The 21,881-nt window shown below is 37.4% G+C and overlaps 1 protein-coding gene and 1 non-coding gene across 10 annotated transcripts in view; one reads left to right on the top strand and one right to left on the bottom strand.

Moving 5' to 3' along the window:
* The window catches only part of CCDC66 (coiled-coil domain containing 66), a 54,205-nt gene that overhangs the window by 15,915 nt on the left and 16,409 nt on the right, over positions 1–21,881 (bottom strand). For all 9 annotated transcript variants that reach the window (XM_027121130.1, XM_027121132.1, XM_027121137.1 and 6 more), the window contains 6 exons: positions 8,282–8,413; positions 7,643–7,893; positions 7,346–7,430; positions 6,354–6,515; positions 4,670–4,814; positions 4,074–4,214 (listed from right to left, as the gene is read on the bottom strand). In XM_027121130.1, coding sequence (XP_026976931.1) covers positions 4,074–4,214; positions 4,670–4,814; positions 6,354–6,515; positions 7,346–7,430; positions 7,643–7,893; positions 8,282–8,413 — 916 coding nt within the window. The remainder of the gene's footprint in view (positions 1–4,073; positions 4,215–4,669; positions 4,815–6,353; positions 6,516–7,345; positions 7,431–7,642; positions 7,894–8,281; positions 8,414–21,881) is intronic.
* LOC113628178 (U6 spliceosomal RNA) lies at positions 17,667–17,772 on the top strand. The gene has a single exon (XR_003435915.1). It is a non-coding gene; the product is annotated as a U6 spliceosomal RNA (small nuclear RNA).

Here is a 21,881-nt window from a genome sequence, read left to right as displayed (position 1 = left end):
TAACATTTGTAAGTATTTATGGACCCAACATGGGAGCACCGAAATACATAAAGCAAATATTAACAGACCTAAAGGGAGAAATAGATGGCAATACAGTAACAGTAGGAGACTTTAATACCCCACTCACATCAATGGATAGATCATCTGGAAAGAAAATAAATAAGCAAATAGCCTTTTATGATACATTAAATCAGAAGGACTTCACAGGTATATACAGAACGTTCTATCCAAAAGCAACAAAATCAATATACCACATTAACAAAGTGAAGGATAAAGATCATATAATCATCTCAACAGATGCAGAAAAAGCATTTGCCAAAATTCAACAATGGTTTATGATAAAAACTCTCAACAAAGTGGGTAGAGAGGGAAAGTATTTCAACCTAATAAAGGCCATATATGTCAAACCCACAGCTAAAATCATGCTTGATGATGAAAAGCTGAAAACTTTTTCAAAGACCAGGAAGAAGACAAGGATGCCCACTCTCACTGGTTTTATTCAACATAGTAGTGGAAGTCCTAGCAAGAGCAATTAGGGAGGAAAATGAAAGAAAAGGCATCCAGGGCTTCCCTGGTGGTGCAGTGGTTGAGAATCTGCCTGCTAATGCAGGGGACACAGTTCGAGCCCTGGTCTGGGAGGATCCCACATGCCGCGGAGCAACTAGGCCCGTGAGCCACAACTACTGAGCCTGCGCATCTGGAGCCTGTGCTCCGCAACAAGAGAGGCCACGATAGTGAGAGGCACGCGCACCGCGATGAAGAGTGGCCCCCACTTGCCACAACTAGAGAAAGCCCTTGCACAGAAACGAAGACCCAACACAGCAAAAATAAATTAATTAATAAAAACTCCTACCCCCAACATCTTAAAAAAAAAAAGAAAAGGCATCCAAATTTGTAAGGGAAAAGTAAAACTGTCACTATTTGCAGGTGACATATCGTATACAGAAAACTCTAAAGCCTCCACCAAAAAAAACCCTATTAGAAATAACAAATGAATTCAGTAAACTTGCAGGATACAAAATCAACATACAAAAATCTCCTGCATTTCTATACACTAATAATGAACTGTCAGAATGAGAAATTAAGAACACAATCCCATTTCCAACTGCAACAGTCCCAATTACAAGTACATAAAAAAGAATAAAATATCTAGGAATAAATTTAACCATGGAGGTGAAAGACCTGTACACTGAAAACTATAAGACATTAATGAAAGAAACTGAAGACGACTCAAATAAATAGAAACATATTCCAAGCTCATGGACTGGAAGAATTAATATTGTTAAAATGACCATGCTACCCAAAGCAATCTACAGATTCCACATAATCCCTATCAAAATTCCAAAGATATTTTTCACAGAAACAGAACAAACAATCATAAAATTTGTATGGCACCACAAAAGACCCTGAATAGCTAAAGCAACCCTGAGAAAGAAGAACAAAGCTGGAGGCATCATGCTTCCTGATTTCAGAGTGTAATACAAAGCTGTAGTAATCAAAAGAGTATGGTACTGGCATGAAGACATACACATAGATCAGTGAAACAGAATAGAGAGCCCAGACATAAACCCATGCATATATGGTCAATGATTTTACAACAAAAGATCCAAAGAGAAACAACATTTTCTTCAATAAATGGCATTGGAAAAAATGGACAGCCACATGCACAGGAATGAAACTTGACCACTATTTTACATCATACACAAAAATGAATTAAAAACAGATTGAAGACTTAAATGTAAGACCTGAAATAATAAAACTTCTAGAGGAAAACTTAGGCAGTAAGTTCTCTGACACCGGTCTTGGCAGTGATTTTTTGGATTTGACACAAAAAGCAAAGGTAGCGTGAGCAAAACTAAACAACTGAGACTTCATCAAACTAAAAAGGTCCTGTACAGCAAAGGAAACCATCAACAAGATGAAAAGGCTGAATGGGAGAAAATATATACAAATCATGTATCATGTATTAAGAAGTCATACTATGCAACAGCAAAAAAAAAATCCAATTAAAAAATGTGCAGAATATCTGAATAGACATTTTTCCAAAGGCAACATCTAGATAGCCAACACGGATATGTGAAAAGATGCTCAATATCCCTGATCATCAGGAAAATGCAAATAAAAATCACAATGAAATACCACCTCACACCTGTCAGAATGGCGATTATCAAAAAGACAAGAAATAAGAGCTGGTGAAGAAGTGGAGAAGAGGGAACCTTTGTGCACTGTTGGTGCGAATGTAAACTGGTGCAATCACTACGGAAAATAGTATTGGAAGTTCCTTAAAAATTAAAAATAGAACCATGTGATCCAGCAATCCCACTTCTGGGTACTTAGCTGAAGGAAATAAAAACACTAACTCAAAGAAATATATGCATTACTTTGTTCACTGCAGCATTATTTACAATAGCCAACAAATGGAAGCAACCTAAGTGTTTACTGATAAATGAATGAAGAAAATGTACTGTGTGTACACACACACACACACACACACACACACACACACATGTATATACACACAATGGAATATTAGCCATGAAAAAGAATGAAATTTTGCCATTTCCAACAAAATGAATCGACCTGGGACATTATGCTAAGTAAAATAAGTCAAAAAGACAGACAAATATCACATGATCCTCAGGTATATGTGGAATCTGGGTGGAAAAAAAAAAAACCTCATAGATACAGAGAACAGACTGGTGTTGCCAGAGAGGGTGGTTGGGACGTGAGCAAAATGTACAACCTTCCAGTTATAAAATAAGTAAGTCTGGGGATGTAATGTACAGAATGTTGGCTATAGTAATAATATTGTACTGTATATTTGAAAGTTGCTAAGAGAGTAAATCTTCAAAGTTCTCATCACAAGAAAAAAAACTGTAACTCTGTATGGTAACGAATGTTAACTAGACTTCTTATTGTGATTATTTTACAATATATACAGATATCAAACATTATGTTGTACACCTGAAACTAATATTATATGTCAATTATATCTCAATTTTACAAAAAAAATGAAAAGATTTATTGGAAGTTATGTAAAAAAAGAAAAAATATTTCCTAGACGCATGGATGGAGGGCTGAAAGGATTCACAGTAAGCATGGAGACCTATGATAATGATACCCAACATGGATATTACCTAATTAGTTATGTAAAAATTTAAAACAAGCACATGAAAAGATGCTCAACGTCAGCAATCATAATGAGAGAGCACTTTACAACCATGAGAATAGTAAGTATGGGCAAGGATGTAAAGAAATTGGAATCTTCATACATTTCTGATGAGAATGTAAAATGGTACAGCTGCTGTGGAACACAATTTAGTAGTTCCTCAATATTCTAAACATACAGTTACTATACGACTCAGCAATGCTACTCTTCTCCCCCAAGACACTGAAAATTTATGTCTACACAAAAATTTGCACATGAATGTTCACAGCAGCATATTTCCAACAGCCAAAAAGTGGAACCCAAATGTCCTCAACTGATGAAGGAATAAACAAAATGTGGTGGTATATCCATAAAATGGAATATTATTCAGTGATAAAAAGGAATGAAGTACTTACTATTACATGCAACAATATGGATGAAACTTAAAACATACTAAGTGAAAGAATCTAGACAGAGAAGACCACATATGATATGATTCCAATTATATGAAATGTCCAGAACAGACAAATCTAGAGAGACAGAAAGTAAACTGGTGGTTGCCCAAGAATAGAGGGGAGAGAGGAAATGGAGAATGATTGTCGATGGGTACAGGGTTTCTTTTTGGAGTGATAAAAATGTTCTAAAGTTAATTACGGTGATAGCTGCACAACTATGAATATAAAAACTGAATTGTGCTCTTTTAAAAAACACTGAATTGTACCCTTTAAAAGGGTAAATTTTATACTATGTAAATTATATCTTAATAAAGCTGCTATAGAGAAATTAAAAACCAAGAAATACCTTTATTTCCTAACTCGTACTGAAAACCTCAAATTCCTTTACATTTTAAATTAATTTAACTTACTTCTAATTGTGACTTAAATTTTAAGTAAATTTTAAGCCAAATCACAATTTATACCAGTACCCGTTTGCACACCAGTGTCCTTCCTCGGAGAGGCTGTAGAGCTGATATATGCATTCATTTTACCACTGATTTTATCCAAGCCATGTCCTGAATTTGCAATGTTGTCAGTAGATGCATTATATTCCACTTGTATTGTATCAACTGGCAAGAGAAATAAGTTATGTGATAAAATGACATAGCAGCAACTAAATACACACAAGACTCTTAGTTTAATCAAGCAGTGCAAACACTGCAATAAAAATTTAGAAGGGCTAGCCTAAAGTTTCTTACAAAAAGCTATCAGCATTCTTATCCCTTACTGAATTTTGGGAGATCACTTAATGGATACCTCTGTAAAAATGGGTACAAAAGTATACATTTTACCTATTGTGAGGAAAATGTAAGAAAATGTATGTGAAAAGATACTGAAAATTATAACATTATTTAGTTCTACTCTTAAGGCAATTTCCCAAGTAAGCATTATAACTTTACATTAGTTCAAAGTCTGAAATTCCTCAAAAAATATTTAGTTAACAGGTGTTTAAAGGTATTAAAAATAGGCAATTATTTAAAATTTTCAAGAAATATTATAAATAAAATTCTAGTCCAGTGCTTACTGCCAAGATTTTTAATCAATCTAGAAGTGTCATGTCCCTTTTGAGCCAATTCTCGGATTCTCTGTTCTTGTTTCAGTCTCTGTGCCAACTCCTGCGCTCTCTGCATCGTCTGGAACAGTTCAATTGTCTTAAGGGTCATGATTTCCTATCAATATTGAAGTGCGCAAAGTTAATTAAATACAATTATCAAACGTACAGACTTGAATATTTTCTCTCAGTAGATATTTTCTAAGCTCCTACTATGTGCCAGGCACTATTCATGATACTGGGAGTAGAGAAGCCAAGAGAACAAAGTTCCTTCCCTTTTACAGATTACATTTTAGTATCTTTTTCTACAGCTGTATTATTAGACCACAAATACAAACACTCTTTTACCCATGCTATAAAGTTTTCAAAACTTCTAAAACCAACAGTCAATTCCACCTGAATTTTATTAAGATAAAAAAATAGATAATAAGAGGTAAGACTCAAGACTTACAGCCATTTTTTGCAATTCAAGCAAATCACACTTTGATTTTTTTCACATATGTAGTTATTTCATAGGTGTAGTTGGCTCAGCCTATTCAACATAATGAAATCAGAACCTAAATCATTTGTACCTTCATCAGCTAACTCTGAAGTAAAGGTTTCAAGTGGGAAACGGCAAGAAAAGGCAGTCTCTCAGCGCCACCTCCCAGCTCCAGGGGAAGTGCTGTATAGTCTGCTCTGTAGACCTCAGGAACCTTTGGCAATCAAATGTCATTGTATAACTTGCTCTTTGTCAGGCCCACTCAAACATGGCACTTGACATCACCATACCTATGCAGACTGTACCACTTAATATAGGGGTTCTCCTAGCCAACCAGATATCTACTCTTTTTAATAGACCCTTACTTAGCACAGAGGAATCCTCTAACACAGCAACAAACTCTTATCATCAATCCCAGCCAATGACTCTGCAAGTAAATGCTCCTGTTCACAAGTGGATACAGACAGAAAGGCCAATCATTTCTCTTAACCTATTTAGAAATTTATTACTATAATCATTGCTTAGAAAACATTTAAAAATCAAGCAAATGGATAACTTTTGTTTTATTTTGTAATAACTCATCCTTACCTTCTTAGCAGAAAGAAACCCAAGGAGTACAGCATTTGTGAATCAATCATTTGAAACAATAAAACCTCCAGCTTCCCTCCTACTTTCAAAACCTTCTTTATGCAAAGCTTTAATGTTTCTGCATAATTTCACAACTTCAAAACACATGCAAATGTTCTGGTTATTTTTTCTTTAAAAACACACCCAGGGACTTCCCTGGTGGCGCAGTGGTTAAGAATCTGCCTGCCAATGCAGGGGACACAGGTGCTATCCCTGGTCCAGGAAGATCCCACATGCCGTGGAGCAACTAAGCCTGTGCGCCACAACTACTGAGCCTGCGCTCTAGAGCCCGTGTGCCATAACTACTGAGCCTGCATGCTGCAACTACTGAAGCCCGCGCGCCTAGAGCCCGTGCTCCGCAACAAGAGAAGTCACAGCAATGAGAAGCCCACACGCCGCAACAAAGAGTAGCCCCCCGTTCACCACAACTAGACAAAGCCCACGCACAGCAACAAAGACCCAACGCAGCCAAAAACAAATTTAAAAAAAACCCAAAAAACAACACACCCATTTTTACTCTAAAATGTTAGTTAGGATATAAATACCTACTTCCTTTTGTTTTTGCTTAAGTATATCTTCTTCATACTGTTTCTGCATCTCTTCTTGTTCCCGTGCTAAACGACGCTCCTCCTCTTGTTCCTCCTTCTTTCTTTGCTCTTCTTCAAGCTGCTTCTTCTTGCGCTTCTCTTCTACCTGAGCAGTGATGGCTTTCTAGTCATAAACAGTAACGTAAATTATTGTCATAAATTTTTAAAAAATCCATAAAGCATCTGGTGTTTCAAAAATGTTTATCAATATATAGAGAGTAATACGTATATGAGTTAAATTAAAATGTCAGGTTTCCAATGTATTTTTCCCATCTCCCATCAAGTTTTACATGCTTTTTCTTTAATCCCAAGAGGGCTCGTAGAAGAACTAAGAGAAAAACAACTGAAGAAACAATCTCAGTGCTTAGCATACATAGTGCCTGGTAAAAATAGCAGATGCTCTATAAATGTCTGTTCACTTAACCGACTGCAAGTAACCATATTAACTAAGCCAAATTCTTCATATAGTAGCGATTTGCCGAATTACTGGATATTTAAGTCCCTTTAGTATTAGACTAAAATTAGGACAAAATTTTAATCTTAGTTTCCTTTCTTATATTATCCATTAGATTTCTTAATCATAATTCTACTTCAATCCCTTGCATCTATTTCCCTTTCAAAGAACTAATTCTCATCCTGAACAGAATTCAGGAGAATTGGAGAAAAAAATATCCAATACCAACTTAAGATTTAGTGTCATTTCAGATACACAACCTAAACATTAAAGACCTTCTTCCTTGGAAGGCAGGTGGCTGTACTACATGATACTGTCTGGTTCTCAACATAAGTATAATTCTAATATAATGCCAGTTGGTGTAGGGATTAGATTCATCACAGGATTGTGCAGGGCCTGTTCTGTAAGTTTATACTGGAATTTTAATTTCCATTTACTTAGGTATCTAGCCCATGACTACTAATGATTAAGGCAAAGAACAACATTTGACAATGCAATACCTGATGTTCTAACTGTTTTTGTCGTCTCCTGTCTCGTTCCTCAATTTGAGCTGGGTCCAAAAGAGCAGTCATAGAACGGAGAAAGCTGGCAAGACAGATCCATTAGCTATTTAAAACCTCCAAAAGGTGGGTTTAACAAGGTGCTAAGTCATTTTTGTTTGAAATGTATCTACTAGTCATTTCTACTGTAAAGAAAAACACCAAACCTGAAACCAATTAAGATACAAATATAACAACAATCCTAAAAAGGCACACAGACCTCCTTAAACACCAACAGGTGCTGAAGGAGGCACTTACTTCCTTTTCTTACTGCTTTCCACAGCCACGTCTCTAACAGGTCTTGCTACGTGCTCCTCCTCTGAAGGTTCAACCTGGCTTCCCGTTGTAGGTGTATACAGACTGCTGATATCAGCCAGGTCCTGAGCGTCCGGAGAGACACAGAAGTACTCTGGTTGTGTTTGTGTTGACCGAGAGGACAGCTGAGATTGAGAACCAGGACAGCTCTTGAATGAATCAAAATGTATTGCCCATCTGTCATGCTCCTCACCCTAATCACGACAAATAAGAACTGCTAAGAACTCTTCCAACTCTTATGTTTAAAATCTCAAATGACAAACATGATTTCTAAAAGTCACCACACAACAGAACAAGCATCATAAAGATTAACAAAACTGTATCCTGTATTGATCCCATATACATTTAGACAATTAAGCTTGGAGAATATGAAAAATTCAAAGAACCAGGAAATTTCTAAAACGTTAGTTACAAGAAGCTATGCAAAATCACACTGAATTCATTCAACGAAAGGTTCACAAGGGCAAATATGGAATAATTTGAATACTCTTGTCAAACAGTTTCAGGACACTTTTAAGTTTATGATTAGAGACTCTGAAATTATTTTTTCCCCCTTTATACCGATAAAACTTCATAAATTACCTTTGAAGATATAATTTTTTCCTCTACTTTTTTTTGCCGGTCATCCTCTATTTGCTTGTTCAACTCTTCAATCCATTTTCTCTGCTGTTCTTGTTTCACAGCACTGAAAGGGCGCTCCGTCAGTACTGCTTCCTAAACAAGTCATCAATACCATCAAAAGTTTACCTCTTTTTGTAACCACTTTATATTTACAAATCTTTCCAAATAATTTATATAGATTTAACGTGGAAAGGTATTTAACTCTAAGAGAAGCAATAATTTTAAACAAAAAAATTCGAGGGACTTCCCTTGTGGCACAGTGGTTAAGAATCCGCCTGCCAATGCAGGGGACCCAAGTTCAAGCCCTGGTCCAGGAAGATCCCACATGCCCCGGAGCAACTAAGCCCGTGTGCCACAACTACTGAGCCTGCACTCTACAGCTTGTGAGCCGCAACTATTGAGCCCCCGCGTGCCACAACTATTAAAGCCTGCGTGCCTAGAGCCCATGCTCCGGAACAAAGACAAGCCAACATAATAAGAAGCCCATGCACCACAACAAAGAGTAGCGCCCCCCCCCCGCCCCCGCTCACCACAACTAGAGAAAGCTCACACGCAACAAAGGCCAAATGCAGTCAAAAATAAATAAATAAATAAATGTATAAATAATAATACTTAAAAAAAATTCAAGTATACAAGAATTAAGTAGATATATTCTAATTTTCAGAATCATATATTTGTAACACATACTAGCAGAAGGATATAAGATAACTAAGTAAACGTAAAGGAAATTTTCTAATGAAAAATAGAAAATTTTCTCCAAACCAATTATAAGATTTTCAAATTTCTATCCTAATATAGTCTCATTTACTTTGAAAGGAATCACTGATAAACTGAAATAGATAAATACTGTTTAACACTTGGCTTCAGAATACAAAAACATTGCTTTGGGACCAAGAGCCAGGAGGATATAATACAGCCAGAGGCTTTCTCTTACTGAATCATAATGCCTCTTTTGGATACCTTTTGTTCCCATTTCTGCTGCTACAGCCCTAGCATGATCTATGACATTTCACTAAGAAAAATATATTGTGTCCAGATTAAGTCCTTGAATTCTAAGAAAAATAAAAACAGTAGCATAAAAATTTATTGTTCCTTTAACTTATGAGAGTTTAGTACGCTTTAACAAAAAGGAAAGCATATATTCTACTCAAACTGTCCTAAAATGCAAGAGCTAAGCAACAAAACATTTTGTTACATGACATAACTACAGGACATAATTTTTAAAAGTTTGACAGAATAATATAATGGCAAAGCTCATTAGTTTTCAACCAATTGCTTTGATCAAAGGAAATACACAAAAAGGAAAAATCTTAGTATCGCAGGTGCTCTCACACATTTTAAAACAGATAAAAACCAACCCTATTTATTTAAGCCTAAAAGAACCACTTCAAAAGGAGCATTTTCTTCAGGTAAGTGATTTAACAGTTCTTCTAATTTTAGAAATGTTATTTTAGAGGTCTAACTGGAAAAAAAAAAAAAAAAGGACCCTTTGAACTCCTTATAAGAAATTCACAGGGAATTCCCTGGCAGTCCAGTGGTTAGGACTCCGCAATTTCACTGCCAATGGAGCGGGTTCAATCCCTGGTCGGGGAACTAAGATCCCAGAAGCCACATGGCATGGCCAGAAAAAAAAACAAATTCACAATATGGCATTGAATCAACATAGAATTCTGTAATCTGTTTCTTAAGTCTGACGTAACCAGATCTGGTTTCAAATTTTGGTGGGGTTTCCAATTATTCAAGGATAAGACACAAAATACCCTTGAAAATTCCTAAAATCCTCATCAAATGCTTTATATACATGTCTTATATTTACAACCCTGTGGAAAATTTAATAATCAGTTCTTCCAATTCAGTCTTCAACTTCTTACTCAAGGATGACTTACATCCTTGTTTTACTTGCTTGCCACCTGAATAAGTCATTTCACTTCTCCAACCGACTAGAAAACTCTTTAAATTATTACTTTCTTTTTTACAAGTCTTCCCCCACGTGCATTCAGTTACAGGAATGAAAGTATAAGGATCTGGGGGGTGGGAGAGGTGGTAGGTAAATGAAAACTCCCTTTTGACTACTGAGCTCATTTTAGTTGAAACCTGAGTAAGGCAAATGTGTGTAAAATGCAAGACTCACTGTGTAACAAATGTGTTCTGATGATGATCTAGCACCTCCCTTCTGTTAATGCTTCAACATGGCTAAGAACCCTCTTTCTCTAGGTTCACTCACTTTTTCACTTTCTCTCTTTCACATTATTGACCTCAGATGCCCTTCCCCTACATAAAAGCTCCTTTTCTAGACACCTATTTTGAGCCTATTCTCAAGTGACAGCCTTGAGTGAAAACTCATTTTCACAGGTACTCAATACACACTTCCCCACAAACAGTTCCTAATGTTACAGGTTCCTAATGTAAATCTTTAGCTACCTTCAAGTTCTTCTATGTTAGAAATTGCTAGTCTTACTCCTAATATAAATGCTGTATGAATGGCAGCTGCCATATCAGAACTGAAAGTAGAGGCTTTTCAAATGGTCACCTAGACATGCTTAGTTCTGTTTCATTTAATTCTCCCCTTAAAGCAGTCTAAAAATGCATGTCTGTGAAAGGAGAACACTCAGTGGTGACTTTGCCATGGTCCACAATAGTCCTGCTTGCCAGTGCATGATTCCCAAGCCCAGACACCAAGCCTCCCTACTTTAGACAGTCTGTCCACCTACTCATCTTGTCCACTCAGTACGCATAAAAGGCATGCTTCTGGGTGGTGGGTGGTTTCAGGACACTGGGCTAGAAAAAAACAGATCTTCCAAGAGGAAGAGCAGCACAACCAAGAGCTACAATCATTTTGGAGGGTGGGCTGGAGTACTCTGAACTTGAAAGTAACTGTAAAATCTCTGGAACCAGGACTACACAGTTCTGCACGTGGCTAAACTCCTGGTTTTCATGTGCTTATTGGCCATATCTTTGGAGCCATATCTGTTCAGTCTTTTCCTTATTTTCCAATTTTACTAACACAATCGTCCCTTGGTATCTGTGGGGTACCGGGTTGCAGGACCTCCTGAATATACCAAAACTGGCAGATACTCAAGTCCCTTATATAAAATAGTGTAGTATTTGCATGTAACCTATGCACATCCTCATGTGTATTTAAAATCAACTCTAGGTTACTTACAATACCTAACAGAATGTGTATGCTATGTAACTAGTTGCCAGTGCATAGCAAATTGAAGTTTGGCTTTTTGAAACTTTCTGGAATATTTTTTCCCTGATATTTTCCTTTTTCTTTTTTTTTTTAACTGACTAATTACTTTATTATACATTTTCATAAAGAACTTTATGTATGTTATCTTTTTTAGCCCTCACAATAATAACAATAATAATACGAATTGGCTGACAACACTCTCTCTGTTACAAGCACTGCTGGGCATTTTATATACATTAATTTCCATGATAAAATTATGGGGTAGGCATCATTTTTAAAGAAATGAGAACTAAGGCACAGAGGTGTTAAGTATCTTATTAAGACTCATGGCATCTGGAAGTTTTTTCCAAACATTTTCAGTCCGAGATTGGTTGAATCTATGGATCTGGCACCCACGGATACAGAGGGCCGCTTGCATCCAACTATTCTGATCTTATTTCCTTCCTTCTACTTCCTTTGGGTTTAACTGTTGCAATTCTTTCTCTAACTTCTTGAAATGAATACTTAGATCATTTATGTTTTGCTTTCAGTCTTTCTCTTCCAAGAAATGCATTTAAGCCTATAAACGTCCAAGCACAGGAAGCTCATATGTTCTCATATATATTTTCATCATCATTCGGTTCAACACACTTTCTAATTCTGAGTTTTCTTTCACTTAAAAGACTACTGCTTAAATATCAAACATTTGGAAATTTTGTTATTTGTTACTGATATCTAGCTTAATTCCACTGTGATCAGGTAACATATTCTGTGTAATCTAAACCTATGAAATTTGTTGAGACTTTATGGCCTAGCAAATTACTAATTCTCACATTTTTTTCGGTTTTTTTTTTTTTTTTTTTTTTTGCAGTACGTGGGCCTCTCACTGGTGTGGCCTCTCCCGTTGCGGAGCACAGGCTCCAGATGCGCAGGCTCAGCGGCCATGGCTCAGCGGCCCAGCCGCTCCGCGGCATGTGGGATCTTCCCGGACCGGGGCACGAACCCATGTCCCCTACATCGGCAGGTGGACTCTCAACCACTGCGCCACCAGGGAAGCCCTTAATTCTCACTTTTAATTTCTAAAATATTTTGCCCATAGATTTTTTGGGTTTTCTATATAAATGACAAACTGCTACAGTTTTATTTTTTCCTTTCCAGTTCTTAAGACTTTTAATTTGTCTTGCTATACTGGCTAGGACTACCAATAACATAGTAATAATAATATGGGCATTTTATTTAATTTTTAATTTTAAAGGGACTACTACTAAAATTTCTCATTTAGTATGATGTTCGCTATAGGGTGGTTGTTTTTTTTTTTTAAATACTCAATTGGAAATTCCTTCTAGTTTAATTGCCTGAAATACTGTCCTTAACAAACTGGCTTTGAGTTTTATCAAATGCTTTTCCTGCATCTATTAAAATGTTTTGTTTTATTGTGTTAAAATGGTACACTATACTTGCAGATTTTTAAAAATTCCCTTAACCCATTATGAACCGTAGTCATGATATATTACCTTTTTACACATTATCAAATTTTACTTGTTAATATACTTTTTTAGAATTTTTGTGTGTATATTCATGAATGAAATAAACCTAATTTTCCTTTTTTGTTATTTTTCTGGCTTTAACACCAAGTTTATACTGGGCTTGCAGAATGAATTGGGGGCCATTTCATATTTCTACTGCCTGGAAAGCTGAATAAATTTGGGATTTATTTCTTTAAAGTTTGGTAGAAACTGTCAGTAAAACCATGTGGGCATTTTGTTCTCCTTGTGGGAAAGTTTTTTTTTACCCAGATCTACAATTACTTTAATGGTTACATAATTATTCAAGCTTTTTACTTATTTTTATGTCAGTTCCTGTAAGTTATAACTTTTCCAGTAATTTACCCACTTCATCTAAGTTTTCATAATTATTGGCATAATATATTAACTTACTAATGATTCACTCTCTACCTGCAATGCCATTTTCACTCATTATATATTTCACCAACTGGTGCCCTTATTTTCTTTCCTTTTTTTTTAATTTTTAAATTTAAGTAAAACTGACCTGCAACACTATGCTAGTTCCAGGTGCACAACATAGTGATTCAATATTTCTATACATTACAAAATGATCACAAGTCTAGTTATCATCTGTCACCATACAAAGTTATTACAGTATTATTGACTATATTCCCCATGCTGTACATTTATCTCCATGACTCATATATTTTTTAACTACAAGCTCATACCTCTTAATTTCTGTCACCTGTTTCACTTATGCCCCCACCCCCCTCCCCTCTGGCAAAACCACTTGTTTATTCTCTGTATCTATGAGTCTGTTTGCTTCATTATGTTCTGTTCATTTGTTTTGTTTCCTAGATTCTACATATAAGTGAAATCATATAGTACTCTTTGTCTTTCTCTTACTTCACTTAGCATAAGTGAAGTAAGCAGATAGACTTCTAGGTCCGTCCATGTTTTTATAAACAGCAAGGTTTCATTTGTTTTTATGGCTGAGTAACATGCCATTATATACATACACCACATCTTTATCCATTCATCTATCGATAGACCCTAGGTTGCTTCTTTATGTCCCCTATTGTAAACTGCAATGAACATGGGATGCATGTATCTTTTCAATTTAGTGGTTTTTTTCCTTTGGAAGAATATCCAGAAGTAGAACTGCTGGATTGTATGGTAGTTTTGTTTTTAATTTTTGGAGGAAACTCCATCCTGTTTTCCATAATGGCTATACTAATTTACATTCCCACCAACAGCTGGTGGGAAAATTCCTTATTTTCATGATCTATTTCTTCTAATTTAGGTTTATTTTGTTCTTTTCCTAACTTAAGAGAGATTTATCTAGGTTTAGTGTTATGGGTAATTGGCGTACACAACTTACTCTCAGTGTTCTCCTCCACCTGTTTAGTTGTTAGTAAGTTCTGCTTCTTATTCTAAAAGGGGATTCACAGGTATATGAAGTACTTAGTACACTTCTTGGATCCTAACAGGCCCTCAAACAAATCAATTTCCTTATTTTATTTAATTATTAAATCTTTCTGATAAGGCAAAGAGACCCACTCAGTTGTTTGCTTTTTTTCCTTTTCTTTTTTTGGCCCCGCCATGCAGCATGTGGGATCTTAGTTCCCTGACCAAGGATCAAACCTGTGCAGTGGAAGCACGGAGTCCTAACCACTGGACCGCCAGGGGATCCCCCCCCACCAGTGTTGAATAAGGAAGAGGATTTCCTTCCATAAAGTTTAATTTTGGAGGACTGAGATAGGATTCCTCTGATTCCAAGAATGCCAGTATAGAGAGGCAAAGGGAAACTTTAGCTAGGACTGATTCATTTTAGTCAAGCTATTGTATTTCTTTCTTCTGAAATTAGGCCATCAGTGGACTGGTACTAGTTTATAACTTAGTCACAACCCATTTCTGTTGTGGAAAGGGCTTCATAATTCACAAACACTCTTCTCAGAATTCTAAAGTAACTTGACAACAAATGGAATATAAAGGTTCTAGGCATTCAATTTTTATTCTACTGGGTTGTGACCAACTATTAAAAAAAATCCTGTCCTGTAAGTGCTATAAATCTAGAGAAATTCTTGTTGAACTCTGAACCATGCTATAATGAGCTCTTTTTGGTACATGACATGGATAGAAATGTTTTATGGATTATCCTTTATACCTGTGAAAAATAAAGGAAACCTCATTTAAAATGGAGTCAGAAAGCCGTGAAGGTGGAGCTCTCACCCATATATGACTCACCACAGCTTACAGACCCCACCAAGATTTCCTTCTCACTAGCAACAAGCTTCCCACCACCTGCAGCTACCACAGCCCTCCCCAATTTCCTCCTTTCCTCTACAAAATCAAGTTCCTCTCCTCTGTTCTCCAAACTTGCCTAAGGTTTGTCACAGTTTGCTTGTCCTGAATTACAACTGTCTACTATTCCCAAATAAACTCATGTTGCTGGTAAAATAACTTGCTCTTTTGTTTTTTAAGGTCAACATATCCTTCTGTGTGTCAGAAATAATACATAATATTTTTAAAAGTCAGAAAGTTGAAATGCCAAACAATGGAAAAGATAAAATATATGTAATATAGTGATGATTATTATATATGAATATCTTGGGCATTAATGCAGACTGGTGTTTGTGTATCTACTCATTAAGAAGATATAATACCAAAAGGATCCACATCAAACTCATATGCTGCACAATAACCACCACCTTCAAGAGTCTATACACACACACACACACACACACACACACACACAACTGTTAGAATAAAACAAATTCAGCGAATTTGCAGGATACAAAACCAGGAGAAAAAAATCAGTTGCATCTCTATACACTAACAATGAACAATCTGGGAAAATAAAATTAAGAAAACTATTCCATGTACAATAGCACCAAATACTAAGAATAAAATACTTAGGAATAAGTAGGCCAAAGACATGTACACTGAAAACTACAAAACATTGCTGATAGAAATTAAAGACACAAATATCAATAAATGGAAAGACCCTACCTTCATGAATAGGAAGACTTCGTATTGTCAGGATTACCTAAAGCAAGCTACAGATTCAAAGCAAACCCTCTGAAAATCTTGATGTTTTTTGCAGAAATGGAAAAATGCATCTTAAAATTCATATGGAATCTCAAGGAACCCTGAATAGGTGAAATAATATTGAAAAAGAAAATTGGAGGACTTAACCACTTTCTGATTTCAAACCTTACTACAGAGAGGGGGAAGATGGTGGAAGAGTAAGACGCGGAGATCACCTTCCTCCCCACAGATACATCAGAAATACATCTACACGTGGAACAGCTCCTACAGAACACCCACTGAACGCTGGCAGAAGACCTCAGACCTCCCAAAAGGCAAGAAACTCCCCACGTACCTGGGTAGGGCAAAAGAAAAAAGAATAAACAGAGACAAAAGAATAGGGATGGGACCTGCACCAGTGGGAGGGAGCTGTGAAGGAGGAAAGGTTTCCACACACTAGGAAGCCCCTTCGCAGGGAGACTGCGGGTGGTGGAGGGGGGAAGCTTCGGAGCCGCGGAGGAGAGCACAGCAACAGGGGTGTGGAGGGCAAAGCAGAGAGATTCCCGCACAGAGGACTGGTGCCGACCGGCACTCACCAGCCCGAGAGGCTTGTCTGCTCACCCGCCGGGGCAGATTGGGGCTGGGAGGTGAGGCTTGGGCTTCGGTCGGATCCCAGGGAGAGGACTGGGGTTGGCGGCGTGAACACAGCCTGAAGGGGTTAGTGCACCACGGCTAGCCGGGAGGGAGCCCGGGGAAAAGTCTAGACCCGCCAAAGAGGCAAGAGACTTCTTCTTCCCTCTTTGTTTCCTGGTGCTTGAGGAGAGGGGATTAAGAGCCCTACTTAAAGGAGCTCCAGAGACGGGCGCGAGCCACGGCTAACAGCACGAACCCCAGATACGGGCATGAGACGCTAAGGCTGCTGCTGCCGCCACCAAGAAGCCTGTGTGCGAGCACAGCTCACTATCCACACCTCCCCTCCCGGAAGCCTGTGCAGCCCGCCACGGCCAGGGTCCCGGGATCCAGGGACAACTTCCGCGGGAGAACGCACAGCGCGCCTCAGGCTGGTGCAACGTCCCACCGACCTCTGCCCCCGGTATGGTAATCAAAACAGTGAAACAGTGGCATAAAGACAGACATACAGAACAAATGAACTGAATGGAGAGCCCAGAAATAAACCCTTTCATATACAGTCAAATGATTTTCGACAAGAGTGCCAAGATGATTTGATGGGGAAAGAAGAGTCTGGCGCCGGGAAAACTGGATATCCACATGCAAAAGAATGAAGCTGGACCGTTACCTTACACCATATATAAAAATTAACTCAAAATGGATCAAAGATCTAAACTATAAAACTCCTTTAGAAGAAAACATAGGGGGAAGCTCCACAACGTTAGATTTGGCAATGATTTCTTAGATATGACACCAACAGCACAGGCAACAAAAACAAAGAATAGGTAAAATGGACTTCATCAAAATTAAAAACTTTTGTACAAGAAAGGACACTATGAAGTGAGTGAAAAGTCAACTCATGAAGGAAATACCTGTAAATTATATACCTGATAAGGAGTTAATAACCAGAATATGTAAAGAACTCCTACTACTCAACAAAAAAGAAAATCCAATTCAAAAATGGACAAAGGTGCTTGCTTCGGCAGCACATATACTAAAATTGGAACGATACAGAGAAGATGAGCTTGGTCCCTACATAGGATGACACGCAAATGCGTGAAGCATTCCATATTTTTATCCCAGGAATGCAAGGATTCTTCAATACACGTAAATCAGTCCATGTGATGCACCATATTAACAAACTGAAGGAGAAAAACCATATGATCACCTCAATAGAGGCAGAAAAAGCTTTCAACAAAATTCAACACCCGTTTATGATAAAAACCCTTCAGAAAGTAGGCATACAGGGAACTTACCTTAACATAATAAAGGCCATATATGACAAACCCACAGCCAACATCATCCTCAATGGTGAAAAACTGAAACCATTTCCTCTAAGATCAGGAATAAGACAAGGTTGTCCACTTGCACCACTGTTATTCAAATAGTTTTGGAAGTTTTAACCACAGCAATCAGAGAAGAAAAAGAAATTAAAGGAATCCAAATCGGAAAAGAGGAAGTAAAGTTGTCACTGTTTGCCAATGACATGATACTATACATAGAGAATCCTAAAGATGCTACCAGAAAACTACTAGAGCTAATCAATGAATCTGGTACAGTTTCAGGATACAAAATTAATGCACAGAAATCTCTTGCATTCCTATACACTAATGGTGAAAATCTGAAAGAGAAATTAAGGAAACACCCCCATTTACCATTGCAACAAAAAGAATAAAATACCGAGGAATAAACCTACCTAAGGAGACAAAAGATCTATATGCAGAAAACTATAAGACACTGATTAAAGAAATTAAAGATGATACAAACAGATGGAGAGATATACCATGTTCTTGGATTGGAAGAATCAACATTGTGAAAATGACTGTACTACTCAAAGCAATCTACAGATTCCATGCAATCCCTACCAAACTACCACTGACATTTTTCACAGAATTAGAACAAAAAATTTCTCAATTTGTATGGAAACACAAAAGAACCCAAATAGTCATAGCAATCTTGATAAAGAAAAACGGAGCTGGAGGAATCAGGTGCCCTGACTTCAGACTATACTACAAAGCTACAGTAATCAAAACAGTATTGTACTGGCACAAAAACAGAAATACAGATAAATGGAACAACAGGATAGAAAGTCCAGAGATAAACCCACACACATATGGTCACCTTATTTTTGATAAAGGAAGCAAGAATATACAATGGATAAAAGACAGTCTCCTTAATGAGTGGTGCTGGGAAAACTGGACAGGTACATGTAAAAGTATGAAATTAGAACACTCCCTAACATCATACACAAAAATAAACTCAAAATGGATTAAAGACCTAAATGTAAGGCCAGAGACTATCAAACTCTTAGAGGAAAACATAGGCAGAACACTCTATGACATAAATCACAGCAAGATCCTTTTTGACCCACCACCTAGAGAAATGGAAATAAAAAGAAAAATAGACAAATGGGACCTAATGAAACTTAAAAAGCTTTTGCACAGCAAAGGAAAACATAAACAAGACGAAAAGACAACCCTCAAAATGGGAGAAAGTATTTGCAAATGAAGCAACTGACAAAGTATTAATCTCCAAAATTCACAAGCAGCTCATGCAGCTCAATATCAAAAAAACAAACAACCCAATCCAAAAATGGACAGAAGACCTAAATAGACATTTCTCCAAAGGAGATATACAGATTGACAACAAACACATGAAAGGATGCTCAGCATCCCAAATCATTAGAGAAATGCAAATCAAAACTACAATGAGGTATCACCTCACACCAGTCAGAATGGCCATCATCAAAAAACCTACACACAATAAATGCTGCAGAGGGTGTGGAGAAAAGGGAACCCTCTTGCACTGCTGGTGGGAATGTAAACTGATACAGCCACTGTGGAGAACAGTATGGAGGTTCCTTAAAAAACTACAAATAGGGCTTCCCTGGTGGCGCAGTGGTTGAGAGTCCGCCTGCCGATGCAGGGGACGTGGGTTCGTGCCCCGGTCTGGGAAGATCCCACATGCTGCGGAGCGGCTGGGTCCGTGAGCCATGGCCGCTGAGCCTGCACGTCCGGAGCCTGTGGTCTGCAACAGGAGAGGCCACAACAGTGAGAGGCCCACGTACCGCAAAACAAAAACAAAAACAAAAAAAACTACAAATAGAACTACCATATGACCCAGCAATCCCACTACTGGGCATATACCCTGAGAAAACCATAATTCAAAAAGAGTCATGTACCACAATGTTCACTGCAGCTCTATTTACAATAGCCAGGACATGGAAGCAACCTAAATATCCATCAACAGATGAATGGATAAAGAAGATGTGGCACATACATACAATGAAATATTACTCAGCCATAAAAAGAAATGAAATTGAGTTATTTGTAGTGAGGTGGATGGACCTAGAGTCTGTCATACAGAGTGAAAAAGTCAGAAAGAGAAAAATAAATACCGTATAACCAACATATATATGTGGAATCTTAAAAAAAAAAAAAAGGTTCTGAAGAACCTAGGGGCAGAACAGGAATAAAGACACAGATGTAGAGAATGGACTTGAGGACACAGGGAGGGGGAAGGGTAAGCTGGGACGAAGTGAGAGAGTGGCATGGACTTATATATACTACCAAATGTAAAATAGATAGCTAGCAGGAATCAGTTGCATAGCACAGGGAGATCAGCTCAGTGTTTTGGGACCACCTAGAGAGGTGGAATAGGGAGGGTGGGAGGGAGACGCAAGAGGGAGGAGATATGAGGGTGTATGTATATGTACAGTTGATTCACTTTGTTATAAAGCAAAAACTAACACACCACTGTAAAGCAATTATACTCCAATAAAGATGTTAAAAAAAAAATGCACAAAGGACTTATAGACATCTCTCCAAAGAAGATATACAGATGGCCAATAAGCACATGAAAAAATGCTCAACATCAAGAATCATTAGGGAAGTGTAAATCAGAACTACGAGACGCCACTCCACATCCATTAGGATGGCTATCAACCAAAAGAAAAAAAGAAAAAAACAAGTGTTAGTGAAGATGTAATCAGAACCCTTGTGCACTGCTGATGGGAATGCACAATGGTGCAGGAGCTGTGGAAACGGTATAACAATTAAAAATAAAATTATCAAATTAAAACTGGTAAAAATTTAACATAAAAAGATAAAACATAAAATTACCATATGATCCAGCAATTTCACTTATAGGTATATACCCAGAAGACTTGCAAATACAGACTTGGAGAGATTATCTGTACATCAAGGTTCATAACAGCATTATTCCCAATAGCCAAAAGGTGGTAACAACTCAAATGTCCATCAACATTTGGATGAATGGATAAACAAAATGTAGTATCATACATAAAATGGAATATTTTCACCCTTAAAAAGGAATGGAATTCTGATACATGTTTACAACATGGATGAACCCTCTAAACATTAAGTGAAATCTGTCAGACACAAAAGGACAAATATTGTGTTAGTCCACTTAAACATACTGAGAATAATCAAATTCATAGAGACAGAAAGTAGAATGGTGGTTGCCAGGGGCTAAGGGGAGGGAGAAATGGGGAGTTACTATTTAATGGGTATAGTTTCAGTTTGGAATGATTAAAAAATTCTGGAGATGGATAGTGGTGATGGTTGCAACACAGTGTGAATGCACTTAATGCCGCTTAACTGTACACTTAAAAATGATTAAAATGGTAAATTTTATGTTATGTATATTTTACCACCACAAAAGGGTAAATTTGATGTTATGTATATTTTACCACCAAATTTTTACCACCGAAAATTAAGAGGAATTCTTTGTTGGCTAACTGCAGAACTATGGTCTGGTGGTAGCAGTAAGAAGCTAGCAGAAAGATAACCTCACTTTCTATCCCATGTTAGTATGCTAGAATATACTCCCTTCACTTAAGAGGCTTCCCAGGAAGGGGTAGTCATTAGGGAAAGCCAAGGTTTCATGGAGGTGACATATTCTCACAAAGGCTGAGGCTATAAGTAAATTTCTTAGAAACACAAAAAGAAATGTTAAGCTGCACAGTGTAAAAAAACGTTTGGGCTGAACAATACAGGAAAGAGAATACAGGACCATTCAACTGGGGGAGGAGGAGTAAGACTGAGAATCAAGAAGAGGAGAGAGGAAAGGAAGATGGTGAGAGGATTGACTCTTAGCAGCCTCAGGGTTCAGAATGGACCTGTACTTTGTAAATTATAACTAGAGCAAACTTTCATTAAACACT

Source organism: Aethalodelphis obliquidens, unplaced genomic scaffold (genome assembly GCF_003676395.1).
Source record: "Aethalodelphis obliquidens isolate GAN/ISIS:26980383/991018 unplaced genomic scaffold, ASM367639v1 scaffold22, whole genome shotgun sequence".
Lineage (NCBI taxonomy): Eukaryota > Metazoa > Chordata > Mammalia > Artiodactyla > Delphinidae > Aethalodelphis > Aethalodelphis obliquidens.
The sequence above is the reverse complement of the archived record's forward strand: the minus strand, read 5'-3'. Positions and strand labels throughout refer to the sequence as shown.